The following is a 19,346-nucleotide window of genomic DNA, read 5'->3' as shown; positions in this document are numbered from 1 at the left end:
AGGCAGACAGAGAGGAAAGACGATGCTTGACTCAGCTCTAAATTGAACAAGTCCCAATTGCCAGTCCAAGATTAAATGGAATATAATGTGCAGAGAATCATGGGATTCTTAACTGGATCCTTCTAAGGAAAGGTCTTAGCTTGGTCTTAGTCCTAAATGAGTGTTTACTTACAAATAATGGGGTGAGACCACTCTAAGATGTATTAGATGTTAATAGAACCCACTATTAGCAGATGTCATGGATAAAATGAACATGTGGTGAAGCTTTACAGTCTTCTTTATTATAAATTCTGTTGGAAGAACAAAGTAGTATCAAAACTGTTGGTGCCTTTGAAATCCAACACAAAAAATAAGATTTGTGGCTTTCAAATTGTAGCTTTCATGTAGTGGTAATGAACCAGCATAATCATTGAATAATTCTGCCATCTTTTACGGCTTTCACAGGGTATTATGAATTATAAAGAAACAAACCCAAAAATCTGAATAGTATCTGGGGTTTGATCTATCTTGTCTTATGTCATCTACTAGACTTTGAGTACTGAATGAGAGTCAGAAAAAAGAGTATAATATTAGGTACCAATGTATGAAGTTAAGTTTATGGTGACACTAAAGATGGCAGTCATACTCATACTTTACAATAGTAAGTTCATAGTTAGTTTTGCTAATAATTATTTTCTTTATATGGTGAGGCTTTTGTAGTGATTATTCTTTTGAGCCTGGCTGAAATTAAAGATAAGGGAAATCCTAACTTGGATCTTTCTTTATTAAATATAATTATTTTAGGAGGAATGAGGTGGAAAGGATTCATGAAACTTAGCGAATTAGACACCCAGTTGCGTATATTTATTTACAGCCTCTACCTCGCTCATTTATTTTCCTACAGTATAAAACTGTCTCTTTGAAAATTTAAATGAAAGACTATTTGTACACTTAAAATAGGAGCTTGTTTAAAATAATGGAGTCAATTATGAAAAACAAAGTTTATTTGATACCTTTTAAACATTATTGAATTCTAGACTTGAAAATGTGTAAGCTAATTTTTGTAGCTCTGGTAATTTTACCAGTTCAGTAACTGTGCCAATTCAAAATACAATATGCTTTAATTAGTATAGGCGTTGGTGTTTCTGTTTAACGGACACTGATTTTACTCCTGATGCATCAACTCTAAGCAAGACATGCTAATTTAGTTCCAGTGAAACAGCCTGAAAAGTAGACTCTTTATTATTTTTTAAAAAACTAGCCAGTTAGGGATGAGGAGGTAAATGTTTACTGAGATGGTTCCTCTGACACTAAAAGAGATGTCTATGCCCTGCCTGCTCTTGGATCTACCAAAATCACATTGTTGGGTGATTGAACAACTTGGTTGTGAAACAGTGTCGGCACACTATGACCTGTGGACCAAATGCTGCCTGTTTTGGTAAATTTTTATTGGAATGCAGCCATGCTCATCATTTGCATACTGTCAGTGGCTGCTGTGGTGCTGTAATGATAGCACGGAGGAGTTGCAGATCAAATGATAAACAAAGCCTAAAATATTTACTATTATTTGGCCCTTTAGGGAAAAATGTACTGACTCCTGCTCTATAGCTAAGTCTTTTGTAGTCAGATCATGTTAAAAGTTCTAGTAGAGGTTTATGAGGTTAGTATTTTTGTATTTAACTTCCCATCTGCTTCATTCTAAGAAAGAATACTTTTAAAAAACGGTCATTTTGTTGTTAGCTTCCAGCTTTCTAGTCCGTAAGTAGGTATAATAACACCTTGCAAAGTTGTTATGAGGAGTCAGTGAGAAATGCAAATCAAGTGCTTAGCAGAGGGCCTGGCACCCAGAGGGAATTCCGGCAATGGGGAGATACAATCAGGGAAATCTAGCTGTTTATTTGGGTGATTTAGGGTGGCATGTTTTTAGAGATTCCGATTTGTCCCCGTGCTGGCTGCAGAGGCCTCGTTTATCCGGCTTAATAGAGCATTGCTGATGAACTTCCCTCCATTCTTTTCTTCCTTCCTTCTTCCCTGCCTTTGTCCCTCTCTCCCTTTCTTTCTCCTCTTCTTTCTGATCTTCGTATCTTCCTCTCCTCTTTCCTTGTTGATATATGTAAGCATTGCTAGTAAATTTAGGTCAGTTTGTAACTACTCTAGGGAGAGCATGCAGAGAACCTAACACATAGAAGAATCTCCCTTATTCTTAGTTCCATTCTCTGGGAAGCAGAACTCTAAAATCTAATCTCCCTCCCAGCCCTCTTTATTTTTATGTAATAATGTATATTAGCAGCCATCTAGGTATAGGTAAAATTTACTCCTACCAGCAAATTTTAGGGTAGATCTTCAGTTTTGTCTTGAACCGTGATGCCAAAGGGTTCACTTTAGACAGGCATTGTTTTCTTCTATAAAACGGCAGATTAGATGATAGACTCTCCCTAACATTTTGAAGGAAACGAAGATCTAGTGATGATAAAATTGAGCCTAACAGTCTTATATTGAAAGCACCCTCTTAGTTGTTTTCTTATTTCATGAAAACATAAACTTAAAAAGCTGTTATTTTACTTGACAGGTATTTTTAGAAGATAAATTTGAAACCTGGGACCTAACCCTTTCTAGTTATTATAAAGCCACCATTAATACAAAAATAACAAGGAAAAAGAATCTTAGAATCTTTTTTGTTTTTATTGGCATTATTATTTTGTGGTAGTTTTTGGTTTTTGTAGGTGTCAGGAGAAAAGATAGGAAAAGAGGTCAAGAAATTCTGGGATGATAGTTATAGCATCTGCAGGCTCTTAGACAATAAACAGTATTAACAATTATCCACATTTCTGAATGTTTGAGCCCCCTCATTTGAAAATCATTTTATCCATAGTAAATTTAATCCTGTTTTAGTTCAACTAAATTCTTTTGTTTGTGGTTTCAAAAGGAGTTAAAATGGGTCAGAATTTCTCACTGAATGTTCCCATCTTTTTAAAACTAATGCTTGAACCTAGATTTATATACTACCATTCTTTCATAGGTAAAGTGTCCTTCCTGTTTTCTCATTTATTTTATAATTAGCTGAGATTTTGGTGGTGGCAGATGTTGATCCCTAGTCTCTTGTCTCTGTGAGTCACACACGGACATTAAATGCTTTTCTTAGAACTGCAATTTGTGTCAGTATAAAGTTAGGGACATAAATGTTCAATGTACCTTATTTTATGTGTTTGTAGGAACCAGACAGCCAGGTTTAAAAAGTAATTTTGTGTCTGGAAATAGGTAGATAGCATAGCAGATGAGGATTGTTTAGTTTTCAGAAATTTTTTTGAGGTTAAGAGTTTTGTTTTGCCAGGATACAGGGAGAGAGGGAGGACAGTCTTGGTGAAGCATAAACTCAGAGGCTTATAGATAGTATTAGCAAGCTATTTGATTGGGTATGAGAAAAACTAACAACAGATTGATTTAATTTATGAAAGGAGAAAGAGGAGGGAGAGAAGAAAATAACGACCTATTTGGGGATAGTGAACTTTGTTCTCCTTTCTTTGGCTAAGCTGCTGATTAACTGGCAGCTAGTGAAGAGAACAATCAGGATCTTCTGCCCCTGGGAAGCAGGATGGGTCGTCAAAGAAAACAGTTGTAGTTGTTTATAAATTCTTCAGAAGACCTTGGGTGTTTAACTGACTTGCACATAGGACGTTGTCTCTGTATTATGTCTGCCACTGTCCTCCTTAGCATTCCCTTGCCAGATCTGCATCAGAATTTCTCACTTGCTTTAATTACAGTTTTGCTTTCATGACCTTTTCTTTTCATTTTTGTGTTTATTGGTGTGTTAGATGGCCTTTCCAAAAGTTAATGCTTTATTTTTCTGGGATTTTGTTGCCATTGTAAGCCATTATTTTAACATTGTGTGCATGTAATTTGTTAGTTCTTAGGTAAAAAAGTCTTAGTGTGTTTGAGACTGTATGGGAAATCTGAATCACAATATATATGCAGTGGATTTCTCTGGGCAGTTATCTAGAAGAAATTAGTAAACCAACAAAAAGTATTTACCCTACACGGTTTATGCTCTTTTGCCTTACTGTTGCTTTGAAAGTTTAGGTTCTGATTTTGGAATATTTTGCAAATTGTCTTTTTTTTTCTTTTTTCAAAAAGGCTTTTTAAAATTATTATGTTTTTTATTAGTTTCAGGTACAAAACAGCATAGTGATTAGACATTTATATACCTCAAGTAATAATCCATATAAGGCTATTACCCATCTGACACTGTACATAATTATTAGAATATTATTGACTATATTCCCTATGCTGTACCGTATCTCCCCATGACCATTTTTTAAAAATTATAGGTGACATTCAATATTATTTTATGTTAGTTTCAGGTATATATACATAATGGTTAGACATTTATATAATTTATAAAGTGATCCCCCTGATAAGTCTTGTACCCATCTGACATTATACATAGTTTTTACAATATTATTGACTATATTCCCCATACTGTACATTACATCCTCATGACTATTTTGTAACTACCAATCTGTACTTCTTAATTCCTTCACCTTTTTCCCCCAGATCTCCAATCTTCCCATCTAGTAACCATCAGTTTGTTCTCTGTATCTGTGGGTCTATTTCTGTTCTGTTTGTTCATTTATTTTGTTCTTTAGATTCCACACATGAGATCAAATGGTATTTGTCTTTATTAGTGTGACTTATTTCACTTAACATAATACCCTTTAGGTCCATCCATGTTGTCGCAAATGGTAAGATTTCATTCTTTTTTATGGCTGGGTAATATTCCATTGTATATGTGTACCACAATTTCTTTATCCAATTGTCTATTGATGGACATTTTAGTTGTTTGCATATCTTGGTTATTGTAAATAGTGCTGCAGTGAACATAGGGGTGCATATATTTTTTTCAAATTAGTGTTTTGGCTTTCTTTGGATAAATACCCAGAAGTGGAATTGCTGGGTCATACAGTAGTTCTGTTTTTAATATTTTGAGAAACCTCCATACTGTTTTTCATAGTGGCTGTACCAGTTCACAATCCCACCAACAGTGCATGACGGTTCCCTTTTCTCCACAATCTCTCCAACACTTGTTGATGTATTGATGATGGTCATTCTGAGAGGTGTGAGTTGATATCTCATTATGGTTTTATTTGCATTTCTCTGATGATTGGTGCCTTTAAGCATCTTTTCATATGTCTATTGGGCATCTGTGTGTCCTCTTTGGAGAAGTGTCTATTCAGGTCCTCTGCCCATTTTTTTAATTGAATTGTTGTTGTTTTTTTCTCTTTTTTTTTTTTTTTGGTGTTGAGCTGCATGAGTTTTTCATAGATTTTAGATATTAACCCCTAATCTTATGTATGATTGGCAAATATCTTCTTCTATTCAGTACAATGTCTTTTAATTTAGTTGATGGTTTCCTTTTCTGTGAAAAAATTTTTAGTTTGATATAGTCCCATTTGTTTATTTTTTCTTTTGTTTCCCTTGCCCAAAGAGATATATCAATAAAAATATTATGGGTAATGTCTGAGAGTTTACTGTGTATGTTTTTTTCTAGAATTTTTATGGTTTCAGGTCTTACATTTAAGTCTTTAATCCATTTTGAGTTTATTCTTATATGTGGAGTAATAAGGCAGTCCAGTTTCATTTTTTTGTATGTATCTGTCTAGTTTTCCCAGCACCATTTATTGAGTAGATTGTCTTTACCCCGGTGCATATTCTTGTTTCCTTTGTCATAGATTAAATGACCATATAGGCATAGATTTATTTCTGGGCTCTCAATTCTGTTCTATTGATCTATGTGTCTGTTTTTATACCAATATCATGCTGTTTTGATTACTATCTATGGCCTTGTAGTATAGTTTGGTATCAGATAGTGTGATACCTCCAGCTTTGTTCTTCGTTCTCAATATTACTGTCTGTGGCTGTTCGGAATCTTTTATGGTTCCATATAAAATTTAGGATTATTTTTTCTACTTCTGTGAAAAATACCTTTGGTATTTTGATAGGGATTGCATTGAATCTATAGATTGCTTTGGATAGTGTGGACATTTTAACTATATTAATTCTTCCTATTCATAAGGATGGTATATGCTTCCATTTATTTGTATCTTCTTTAATTTCTCTGTTCAATGTCTTAAAGTTGTTTTGAGTACAGGTCTTTTGCTTCCTTGGTTAAATTTATCCCTAGGTTTTTTTTTTGTTTTGTTTGTTTTTTGATGCAATTGTAACTCGGATTTTTTTCTTAATTTCTCTTTCTGATAGTTCATTATTAGTGTATAAAAATGCAACCAATATCTGAATATTAATTTTGTATCCTGCTGCTTTACTAAATCACTTATTAGTTCTAATAGTTTTTTTGTGGAATCTTTGGGTTTCTCTCTATATAATATCATGTCACTTGCTAATAATGGCAGTTTTACTTTTTTCTTTCCAATTTGGAGGTCTTTATTTCTTTTTCTTTTCTGATTGCTGTGGCTAGGATTTCCAGTACTATGTTTTATAAAAAGTGATGAAAGCAAACATCTTTGTCTTGTTCCTGATCTTAAGGGGAATGCTTTTAGCTTTTCCCCATTGAATATGATGTTAGCTGTGGGTTTGTTTGTTGGGAGCTTGTTGATTTACTGATTAATAGTACTCGTTCAGTTCAGATTTTCTGTTTTTTCTTGATTCAGTCTTGGAAGAGTGTATGCTTCTAGGAATTTATCCATTTTTTCCAGATTGTCCAATTTGGTGTATAATTGCTAATAGTATTTTCTTAATTTTTTTTTTTTTTGTGTGTGTATTTCTGTGGTGTTCATTGTCTCTTCTCCTCTTTCATTTCTGATTTTATTTATTTGTACCCTCTCTTTTTTTTCTTGATTAGTCTGGTTATAGGCTTATCAATTTTGTTTATCTTTTCAGAGAACCAGCTCTTGGTTTCATTGATCTTTTGTATTTATTTTTTTCACCTCTATTTTGTTTATTTCCACTCTGATCTTTATTATTTCCTTCCTTCTATTCACTTTGGGCTTTGTTTGCTGTTCTTTTTCTAGTTCCTTTAGGTATGAAGTTGGATTGTTTACTTGGGAATTTTCTTATTTCTTGAGGAAGGCCTGCAATGCTAGTGAATTTTCCCTCTGAGGACTGCTTTTGCTGTGCCCCATAGATTTTAGGTTTGTTTTCATTTTCATTTGTCTGAAGGTATCTTTTGATTTCTTCCTTGATCTTATTGTTGACTCATTATTTAGTAGTGCGTTATTTAACCTCCATGTGTTTGTGTGTTTTTTCAGTTTTTTTCTTGTAATTGATTTCTAGTTTTATAACATCATGGTCAGAGAAGATGCTTGAGATGATTTCAGCTTTCTTAAATTTATTGAGACTTGTTTTGTGGCCAACCTGTGGTCTGTCATGGAAAGTGTTCCATGTGCACTTGAAAAGAATGTCTCTTCTGCTGCTTTGTGGAGATATGCTCTAAAAGTATCACTTAAATCCATCTGGTCTAGTGTGTCATTTAAGGCTATTTCTTGGTTGATTTTTTGTCTGGAAGATGTGTCCATCTGTGTCAATGGGGTGTTAAAGTTCCCCACTATGATTGTGTTACTGTTGATCGCTGTCTTTATGTTGGTCAATATTTGTTTTATATATTTAGGTGCTCCCGTGCTGGGTGCATAGATGTTTACTAGGGTTATGTCCTTTTGTCGGATCGATCCCTTTATTATTATGTAATGTCCTTTGTCTCTTAGTATAGCCTTTGTTTTAAAGTCTGTTTTGTTTGATGTAAGTATTGATACCCCAGGGTTTTTTGTTTGTTTCCATTTGTGTGAAAAATCTTTTTCCATTCTTTTATTTTCAGTCTATCTGTGCCTTTCGATCTGAGGTGGGTCTTTTGTAGACAACATAGGCATGGGTCTTGTTTTCTTATCCATTCAGCTACGCTATGTCTTGTGATCTTTTGTTTGTTTGTTTGTTTTCCCCCTTCTTCTTAAAGAAGTCTGTTTAACATTTCTTGTAATACGCTTGGTGGTAATGAATTCCTTTAGCTTTTTCTTGTCTGGGAAGCTCTTTATCTCTCCTTCAATTTTAAATGATAGTCTTGCTGGGTAGAGTAGTCTTGGTTGTAGGCCCTAGCTTTTCATCACTTTGAATATTTCCTGCCACTCCCTATGGCCTGCAAAGTTTTTGTTTAGAAATCAGCTGATATTCTTATGGGAGTTCCTTTGTAAGTAACTAGTTGTTCTTTCTCTTGCTGTTTTTAGGATTCTCTCTTTCTCTTAAACCTTTGCCATTTTGATTATTATGTGTCTTGGTGTGGGCCTATTTGGGTTCATCATGTTTGGGATCTGTGCGCTTCCTGGGTTTGTATGTCTATTTCCTTCACCAAGTTAGGGATGTTTTGAGTCATTATTTCTTCAAATAGGTTATCACTCCCTTGCTCCCTCTCTTTTCTTTCTGGTACTCCTATGATGTGAATGTTGTTATGCTTGATGTTGTCCCAGAGGTCCCTTAAATGAAAACTATCTTCGTTTCTTTTTTATTCTTTTTGGTACCAATTGTATGCTTTCTGCTACCTTGTCTTCCAAATTGCTGATTTGGTCCTCTGCTTCATCTAATCTGCTGTTGATTTCTTCTAGTGTATTCTTCATTTTCATTATTGTATTCTTTATTTCCAACTGGTTCTTTTCTGTGATTTCTATGTCCTTGTTTATGTTTACTATCTCTTTGTTGACATTCTCACTAAGTTCCTTAAGCATTCTTATAATCAATATTTTAATTTTTATCTCTGATAGGTTGGTTGCCTCCATTTCATTTAGTTCTTTTGCTGGAGTTTTCTCCTGTTCTTTTAGTTGGGACAGGTTTCTTTGTTTCCTTATTTTGTCTGCCTCTCTGTTTTGCTTCTGTGTATTAGGTAGATGTCATGTGTCTCTCAGTCTTTGCTGGTGGCCTTAAGTAGTAGATTTCCTGTGTGGTCCAGTGGCACAGTCTCCCTGATCACCTGTGCATGAGTTCCAGGAGTGTCCCTTGTGTGTGTTATGTGTATTCTCCTGTTGTAGTTGAGCCTTGATTGCTTTTGATTTGTCAGTGGGTGGGATTGACTCTCAGGCTTACTTGCTGTGAGGATTGGCTATGCTCAGAGCATAGGAGCTGCTGTGTGGGTGGTGAACTCTGAGAGGGGGATTCATCCCAGCGACCTCTGTGCCTGTTGAGACCTCCCTTTGGGTGTTTTGCTTGTGGGGCTGAGTGGATAGTGCTCTGGTGTGGTTTAAGGCTGGCGTCTGGATGTGTTGTTTCTGGTGTCTCTTGGGAAGGGCTCCAATGCAGGCCAATTTCATCCTAGCCTGAATTTCAGCCTATGACTGGCCCAGTGCTACCCAGTAGGAGCTACAGAGCTATATGCAATTGGTTACTACCTGTGTTAGACCTGGGACATTTGAGGGTATCTGTACTGTGAACCGATGCTGGCTTTTACCAGTATCAGGACAGGGACAACTTAGCAAAAGGTCCAGGGTTCCCCCAGGCCTGTTTCCACCTGGTGGCTGCCCGTAAGGCTCAGCTGCTGAAAGAGCCTCCTTAGGTGTGTGGGCCAGGCTGCTTGACCCAGTGTTGTTGACACTGCCCCCAGAGATGTGATCTGAGTTGGGCTAGACAGGGTCCCAGGGAATCATGGGGTGTGGCTGGTGGTTTTTATAACTTATAGATTAGTTCTTACACCAGTATTGAGCCTGTGGCTGTTTCGTAAAATGCCCAGAGAACACCGTGGTCTCAAACCCACAGATTCCCAAGAGCCACCCAAGAAAGGCTGCAGCACGAGCTGGGACTGACTGCCCACCATCAGAAGTTTCCCAGGCCGTTGAGGGCCATCTGCTGTTGTATAAGCCTCCTGTAGCTTGTGGGAGGTAGGGGGTGGTGGGTGGGAGGGCTGGCTGTTCAGGAGCTGAGATTCCCTGGGCGATACTGCACTAGCTGGGTTGGGTGGGGTCCACGGGAGTTACCAAGGTGGTGTGTGCACAAATGGAATTTACCAGACCAATGGGGTCTCAGATTTGGCCCTTTGTGGTGGGTTCAACATAGGAAAGATGGTGCCCTCCTGTAGGTTAAACGCAAGGTAGGATTTACACGAGATAATGGCAGCTGTCTCTCTAGTCCTCATCCCGAAGCCACTCAACTCAGACTTTCCCTGTATGTCTTGGTGCCTCTCAAGTTGCTGCCCCTCAGCTATATCCCAGAGTGAGTGCTTGGAAGTGAGTGAGTCTGCGTGAGGGACCTTTAAGAGGACATATGGGTTTCCAGATGCCTTCCCTGTTACGGGGATGGATGGACAGAATCCTTACTGATTTTCACTGCCACATGTTGTGGGAACTCCTCTTCCTGGCACCAGACCCCAGGAGCCTCCGCCACTGAGATGTCTCTCCCAGTGCTCAACCACTACCTGTGGGTTTGGGGTCAGCCCATTTTGCATCTCCACCCCTCCTACCAGTTTCAATGTGTCCTTTTCTTTATAGCTTTAGTTGTAGGGGTTCTGTCCAGCTAGTCTTCATGTGTTTCTTGAGGTTGATTGTTCTATAATTTAGTTGTAATTTTAATGTGATCGTGATCATGGGATGTGGCTGCATCGCGTTTACCTATTCCACCATCTTGGACCTTCTCACAAATTGTCTTTTCTATAGTCAGATTTAGTGTTGCCATGTGCTATATCTTATGAAGAATGGGAATAATCGTAATTTTTGTTTTCTTGCAGTCAAAGACAATTGGTTTGTTAGATGTGGATGTGTATGGCCCTTCAATTCCAAAGATGATGAATCTGAAAGGAAATCCAGAATTATCACAGAGTAAGTAAGAAGAGATAAATAATTTGATAATAGTTATAGTTTTATTTAGTATTTAATACCTGCTGGATCCTAAATAAAAGTCAGGCATTTTACCATGTACCATGTGTATTCTATACACAGTGTAATATGGTAATTCTGAAATTAGGTTTGGAGCCAGACAGCCTGAGTTTGAATTCCAACTCTGTCACTGACTGTGTGGGTTTGACTGAATTGTTTAACCTCTTTGTGCCTTAACACCCCCCATATGTAAAATTGGGTTAACAATGACTGTTATCACTCAATTACAAAATTACTGTAAGTGTAATTAATGCATTTAACAGTGCCTGGCACATAGTAAGTGATCAAAAATTATCTCATCACCATTGTCTCTTTATATTAAATGTTTGGATGTATGGGAGTATTTGAATAGAAGGCATATAATACATTTGTGTTAGAAGAGATGAAAATTATTTTCTGTAATCAGCTTTTTGTCTTTTTTGTCTTACAGTGTTTAAAAAAAAACACCCCAAAACATTAGTTTCTTTCCTCAGCCTTCAGTGCCATCAATAGAACAGAGTACTTTTTTTGAGTAAATCTTTAATATTTAGTACTCTTGTTATTACATTTTCTCAGAAAGCTATGAAAGCTTTCAGAACAAGAAAATGCTATGATCGAAAAATGAAAAATTGGAACAACTGGTATCTTTTCTTGAAAAATGGTTTTAAGTGAAATTAGTTTATTAAAATGTATTTTTAATTATAATAGGAGTATAAAATTGAATGATTTCTTTTTGTTTCTTATTGGGCCTTTTATTTTCCATGGATCTGGAACAAAATGACTGTATTTACTGAAGGGTGTTTGTTGGATTATCTATGTACATAATAGAAGTATGTGTTTTTGTTGTCATTAAAAGTTATAGTCATTGTGTGCTGTTTAAGGTGCTTTTGTTTGTAGTTTAGTTGTTGGAGTCAATTACAATGTTAAATCTGGATAATTGTTTATTAAGATAGTAGGATTCTTCTTAACATTTTGAAGGAAACTTAAAGAGCTAATGATGATAAAATTGACCCTAGTAGTTTCATACTGTGAGCACCCACTTATTTCTGTTTTCTTGTTTCATGAAAATATGAACTTAAAAAGCTAAGTTATTTTAATTTCTTTATTCTTTGTCCTTTTAGTGGAATTCATACTTAGTTTGCAAATATATGACATGTGCCAAGATGTCAAACTTTCACAAAGAAGGAATAATGAATTTACATACTTTAAATGATAGACTCATTATGTCTATTTCTTGATTAAAGTAATGTGAAAACTGGTGCGTGCAGCACATGAGTGATGGCAAAATGGAGCCCTTGGTGTCAGTCTTTTCTTAAGTAGTCTGTTCAGTCTATGCCAACATAAGTACTTGAAGTGAACTTTAATTTCCTTCTTCTTGTTTTACTGAAGCTGTAATCTTAAATTTGATGTTTGCAAATTGGCTGCCATTAAATCAGCTTTCTGGTAAAGATGAGCTGCTGGAAATCTTGGAAAGCCTGAAAAGAATACTTTGTGTGTTGACAAGCTGATCTTAAGTCCCCCAAGAAATAATCTGAACGATTAAGGCATTCACTTAAAAGAATTTTTTTTTTTCCTCTTTTCTCTCTTCTCTCTTTCCTTTCCTTCCCTTTCCCCTTCCTTCCTTCCTTCCTTCCTTCCTTCCTTCCTTCCTTCCTTCCTTCCTTCCTTCCTTCCTTCCTTCCTTCCTTTCTTGTTTCTTTAAGAATGTGGATTCTTAAAAGCCCCATTTATAAATTATTTTTGAATCTTAGATAAACCTGCCACTATTATACTAATTGGCATCATTTTGATATTTCTGTATTTTATCATATTTATTTATCCTGTTGTACTCTCTATTACAGAAAACACAATGCAACGTGAAAATATCTAATTAACAATAAAGAAAAACTGGGAAACATTTGTTTTCAGCAGTTCAGATTTTGGGGAGATAGTCCAGTGAGTGGAATCTCAGCTTTATAAATTTTCCTCTGTTCTCGGACTTAGCTAGACAATCTTAGGGACAATAGGGCTTCAGTATTGTCCCTTTTTCTTCATTATTTAAACACGTGGTAATGTAGTTTGTCTTAGTCAGTTTGTTCATTTTAAAACTCCATATTAGGGTTCGTAGCTTATACATTTATTCATATTCTCATATATATTGGGGGCGGGGGTTATAGAAAAACCACACTATTTTTAGTTATATAGTTGTAATAGTTTTGGGTTTCTTAGGCTGAGAATGTTTCTATCAGCTTAAAATGACAGTAGTGATTTCTATATGTTATTATGCAAAATTGTGGTAATGGGAAGCCTAGCCAGTTTATAGAAAGAGTATTACACAAAAACCTCAACAAGTTGACATTATAATGACTGCAAATGACCAGTTGCTGTGGGAAACTAATGGAATTTAGAGTAAAATCCATATAAAATCCAACTGGGAAAACTGTCATCTAAACATGAATATACCTTTTTTTTTTAAAGAACAAATACCAGTTATTTTTGTCTTTTTTAACTTTCCAGATAATATAATATTCAAATTTCATATTACAGGATAGCCAAATTATAACCCTAGAAATTATTGAGTAGAAAGGTTTTCAGTTGAAATTGCAAGTCAATATTAAATGGTAATTGCACACAGAAATGTGTTGTTGCATTTCACTAATGTAAATATTCTTTTTGTGACCATGTTGAGGATTTTCACTAAGCTTTCTCAAATGACTCTTATTGGTGCAAATAATCTACTTTCTTTCACAGTTTTGTGATGATAAATCACTTACAGAATACTTGTGAATTTATTACCACTTAGTTTTACCAAAGAATGTCTTTTAATGTACTTAGCCAATTATGTAGGAAAATTTGAAGGCTGTGGAGAGAGGTTACTAAAATTGAAATGTCAAGTAATTTTATTGAGGATGATATAGTGCTTATTAAAGATTAAATGTGAGACTTTTTTTGAGTAGGATCCACATGTCTTTTCTGTTTGGGGGGATAGACATTTTGAACTCATGTCACAGTATCCTGCTCTTACCTGTCCTAAAGTATTAAGTAAGTTTAGGAATTGTGTGTGTGGGCTTATGAGACAGAGAAATTGTGGAAAATTAGCTTGAGCAAGTGACCTTTTAAAACAGCACTCTTCTCCAGTAATAAGCACTCCTCTCCACTAATAACTACAAGCAACGAAAATTTCTTAGAGGTAATTTAAATGCATAAAGAATGACAGTGAATTCTACTTGTTTCTGAAGTCACCTTGCTGTTTCCTTCCAGGGAAGAGAGTCAGGGGTGTTACTGAAGATGTTGATGTGGATGATTAAATTCTGCTGTACTGGATGTGGCTCCCAAAGCTTCTCATTTATAATTGGCTTCTTCTGGTCATTGTTTTTTGGACCCTTGGGTTTCATCTGATGCTAGAGTTTCTCTGATTATCTTTGGGAAAGGTTCAGGGATGCATTCCATACTCCCCGTGTTACAGGAATGACGTTTTCCTTGTTGCTTTCCTGGATTATGTTGATAACCTCTTTTATACCTAGAATATTAAGACAAGGTGATAGTCCTAACAAAAGCAGGGGTTAAGGAATAGCCAGCTGCTTTTTGGAGTTTTACTTGCTCTGGTGCAAACTGCCTTAGCCTGGGCTGCCCCAAATGAAGTCACTGAAGGATGCCTTAATCACAGAACAACTAAATGTATTTTAATAGCTACTGCCTGTTACTTTTGGTTTTCTTTCATAGGATGGCAGCAAATAGTGTTGACTAGATGTGTCTGCATATATGTCAAACAGGCCATACGTGTTGGTGTTTATGATTAACACCTGCCGTAAGACAACACTATGCCTTTTACTTTTTGAGTTGTATCAGAGGGCTATACTTAAGATGTGTAGCTTAATAGTACACTACATTTGTGATGTGGCCATATCAAGTACACAAGGCTATTTGTACTTTAGATTTCTCTTTCCAGTCTAGTTTCAGGTTAAAAAAAAGCAACTTTTTTTCTTATTTCCAAACTTTTTGATCATTTTCAATGTTTCTCAAAATTATCAGCACATTTTCAGTATCTTCTCAAATGAGAAAAATAAAAGAGCTTACTATTGTTAGGTAGTGGGAGGATTAACTTGCAATTTTTAATACTCTATTTATGTGCCTTGCAAAATTTTTGCTTTTTAAAATAGTCTCCATTATTGCTGATGCATAGTTACTTTAATAATTTCACTGGGCAATTTAGAAACGTTTTAGGAGTACTTTAATAAAACACACTGTTCTTTTTTTCTTTTCTTTCTTTCCTTTTTTTTTTTTTTAGGTTAACAGAAAGTAAAACATTTAAAAAGGAGCGTTTGGTGAAAGCAGGATGTCAAATGAATTTTGAAAATGGAAGATGTGGGGAATGTTGGTCCATGAATTGGGAACTCTAAAAGAGGCCATTAATAATGACACTATACTAAGAGACATGAAAAGTTTTGATGGTATAGCATGTGTGAGACTAACTAGACAGAGGAGAAATTAGACATGGTACCAAAAATAAAAAACACAAACGGAAGCATTGAAATAAGGCATATTTTTCACCTTCCTTCTGGACTTCTGCTCTAGAATTTGTGTATGTGGTATGTCTCCATACAGGGTAATGTACTGAAATGACATCTGGTTCATCAAGATAAGATGGCTTTTTGTACACCCATGTTCACAGCAGCATTATTCACAGTAGCTAAAATGTGGAAGCTACCCAAATGTCCATCCATGGATGAATAGATAAGAAAAATGTGCTGTATACGTATAATGTAATATTATTTAGCCTTGAAAGGAAATTCTGACATATCCTGCAACACGGATGAACCAAGCGGACGTTAAGTGAAATAAGCCAATCACAAAAAGAGAAATACGGTCTGATTTCTCTTATAGGAGGTACTTAGAGAGTCAGAGTAGTCAACCTCATAGAGACAGAAAGTACAGCGGTGGTTGCCAGGAACTGGGGGAATGGGAATTTATTGTTTAATAAGTATAGAGTTTTAGTTTTATAAGATGAAAAGAGTTATAGAGATGGATGGTGGACAACCATCCACCAATGATGGTTGGACAACATTATGAATGTATTTAATATCACTGAACTATACACTTAAAATGATAAAGATGGTAAATGTTATGTATATTTTACTACAATGAAAAAAAACTGAAAAAAATAAAAGATTGAATACACTTGCTCTGCTATATTACCAATACTGGATATAATAATACAGGGTTTCTTCAGTAGTATTTATGGAATTGACCCAGTGAATCAATCTGTTCTTTAAAAGAGCATTGGTATAGAATTGGGAGAAAATAGAATAGTGGTGTCTCATTGGGAGACTTAGATAGCTTGACTATAAGCTTTCTCTAATTTTCAGTTTGGGAACTTCACTAGCTGACAAGTTGTTATGAATTATAGCCTAAAATTATATTTTCATATCATGACTTATTATATTTAAAATCTTAATGTTATCATTACAACATGACCAATTTGTAACCTTGCCAGTGTTATAAAGCTCTGTATGATCAATCTGGTCCTTGCCTTTTATCTACTTCCGCAGCCTCAATTTCCACAAGCTTGCCTTGTTACTCAGTGATCACCGGTTAGTGGCCTCTGTTTCACAAAAATGCCAAGCTCTGCGCTGTCTTGGGACCCTCACATATAGAGAGTGCTAAAAAAAGTATACACATTTTAAGAAAGGAAAACTTAACATTGTAATACTCACTATATACCGATAACAAAAGATGAATACAAGGCATGTTTGACTCCGGCAATTACAAGAGGTGCTCAAAGTGGTTACCATCAGCGTCCAGACACTTCTGATTATGACAAACTACTGCTTGAGCAATGTTGATCAAAGTTTCCACTTTGATTCATTTTTTGGCACCCCCAGTATTTTATTCTCTCTGCCTGAATTGCCTTCCACCTCTACTGTCTTCCATTCCTTTCCCACAACTAATTTCTACTCATCAGGTCTCAGTTTTAGTGTCTCTTCTTCCACGATGCATGCATTCTCTGACTCCTTATTGCAATTGCAAGGATAGAGTTTTTGAGTTATCTGTTTATTTTTACCTTTATTTATTCATTTTTATCTCCCCTAGTAGACAATACAACACCCACAGAGCAGAGGCTTTCTTACTTGGTTTGTTTATATAGTAGCTTGGTATATAGCTTGGTATATAGTAGATATGCAAACCTTAGTTGAATAAATGAATAAGCTTTCTGCTAAGTGTCTTTTCCATTAGCTGCATACTTTATTTTCTGCTTTGGATATATGGGTAACTTAATTTGCAATATATATATATATATATATATATATATATATATATATATATAGAATAGTACAGTTTTAAGACATTATCTTAGCACTTTATCTTTGTAATATATCAGAGTGGCTGTCTTACATTGTCTTTTTCCATTTTTTACTTCTTTCCATTTTTAGGAAAAAAGAAAGAACCCCTATAGTTATGACTTTGACTTCTGAGGATGATGTTCTGTAGAGTGACGTGGGTGCTCCCTCACATTGTTTCGGTGTGGCAGGACAGTGCCAATCTTGTCCCATGTCTTAGCTTTGAAATGTTGAGCATTGCTCTGCTTACTTATAACAGGTAGTGTCTTGTGGGGGCCCGAATGTGAGCCAGCATGGAAAAGACAGTGTTCAGAGTCCCAGCTCTCGGACTCTGAACAACCTGGAAAAAGAGAAGGAACTAGAAGCTTAACACACACCATCCTTCTTTCTCTGCCCATCTGTACTGCCAAGCTGAAACAGTGCATGGACTCTGATACACAGATTTTATTTGTGACTATTTCTTGTGGAAATTGGTACTAGTTAGTAATGGGTTAGGAGAAGTGATGAGTGAGGAAGCAGTGACATAAGGTTTTGATTTGATTCTGCTATCTCTGAGGGCTTTCAATTAAGGAAAAGAAAGCAGAAATAGCAGCTTGCAGTTGAGTGGGCTTTGGGATTTCCCTTGTAATCTACAAACCGCATACTTTCTTTGAAGTGATGGAATGCCGTAAAGGGGCTCCTCCAGAAAGCAGAGCCCTAAGCAGTACTAATTAATTTACTAGGGAATGCAAAAGTGGACTGAGGAAGGAGGAAGGAAGGAGAGCCAATATAAAAATGTGCTATCAAGCTGGCTGTCGCTACATGTGACAGATTGCTTGACTGCCTGGGACTGTATAAGCTCCATCTCAGGGCAGGCCAACTGGGAGGAAAGGGGAAGAATTTATCTAATGGTGTCTGTCTTCCGCTGAGCAAAGGCTCACCTAAGGAGGTATTAACTCACCTGCACTTCTGAGTTCTGAGTGAGTCCTGGCAGTATCCATAGTTTGACATCAACATGGAAGATTTGGGGGAGGCGGTGAGAGGCGCACAATGTATAAGTCTGAAGTGAGGGATGGTCATGTAGTTCCTTTGTGACATTGGTCAGAACCCATGTGGAGCTGGTTGCCACAGTGGAGGCTGAAATGAGAGATGAGTGAGGCTAAGGGTCTGGGGTGATGCATGTGGGGCTTCTGATACGTGAGGATGGAGGTGGGAAGCTGAGTCCCAAAGTCTTGATCTGAAAATGTGGCTTCTTTATGATTGGGGTTTATGGGGGACATGCAATGCAGGTCAGCTTTAAGTGCAGTAGTATTGTGGGGATTGGGACTCGAATATAAAGGCTAAGTTTTAACTGGTATATATGAGATAAAGATAGATCCATCTGTAAGTCACTTTCTATGTCACTCAGATGATTGCACAATTTGATACTGCATGTTGTGCACTTAACCCACAACCCTCACAATAAGCAAGAATGTTCTTACTGTCAGATTGGGCAAGAATAGTGACTAAAAATTTGTGATATCAGTCTTAGTAATAACGAGGACCTGAGTTCAGAGGGCTCTGTTTGGATATATGAGTAGGTACCACAGTCATTGGAAGAACATTTGAGGCTTTGTTCTTATAAATGTTTATCACAGATTCTGTGGCTGTAAAGGGACACACACACATTCACATTCACACACACATACATATATATTTAAGTAAAGCATCTTTTAAAAACTTGTGACTTACAACTTAAACTAGCACAGGCTCAACATAAAAATGGTTGCTGTTAATCTATGCTTATTTTAAGCCTAGTTTTAAAATTTGCAACTGCATCAAAAGTGAAATGTCAAAGGAGATGTTATTTTCGTTTATTTAGCAAACAGTTATTATCCTCTATGTAGTTGGTAGATATGAGAAATACTTGGTTCTTAGATATCAGATCAAATAAGATTTGCTCCCTGCTCTCAGGAGCTTATAGAAAGACACACTAGCCAATGATCAGAAACATAATAAGTAAACGCTGTAATAGAAGTATATAAGCTTGGTTCTTTGTGAACCTAGAGACGGTGACTCTAAATCCAACTGGGAGCTTAGAGAAGGCTTCTTAGAGAAGGTGAGTTTTGAGAAATGGGTGAGCCAGGAGCTTGTTGTAAGATGGGGTTGGGGATTGAAAATGAATAGGACAGTCCAGGTAGAGGAAATAATGTGTTAAAAGTTTGCAGAATACAAGTTGTTTGGCATGGCAGAAGTGAAG

General features: G+C 36.2%; 1 protein-coding gene across 5 annotated transcripts in view; it reads left to right on the top strand.

Annotated features, from left to right (window-relative positions):
- Positions 1-19,346, top strand: part of NUBPL (NUBP iron-sulfur cluster assembly factor, mitochondrial) — a 196,931-nt gene that overhangs the window by 30,790 nt on the left and 146,795 nt on the right. For all 5 annotated transcript variants that reach the window (XM_088796898.1, XM_088796897.1, XM_088796895.1 and 2 more), the window contains one exon: positions 10,685-10,775. In XM_088796898.1, coding sequence (XP_088653024.1) covers positions 10,685-10,775 — 91 coding nt within the window. The remainder of the gene's footprint in view (positions 1-10,684; positions 10,776-19,346) is intronic.

Source organism: Rhinolophus sinicus, chromosome 3 (assembly GCF_057876585.1).
Source record: "Rhinolophus sinicus isolate RSI-liver-muscle chromosome 3, RSI-T2T, whole genome shotgun sequence".
Classification (NCBI taxonomy): domain Eukaryota; kingdom Metazoa; phylum Chordata; class Mammalia; order Chiroptera; family Rhinolophidae; genus Rhinolophus; species Rhinolophus sinicus.
This window is presented reverse-complemented; position numbering and strand designations above follow the sequence as displayed.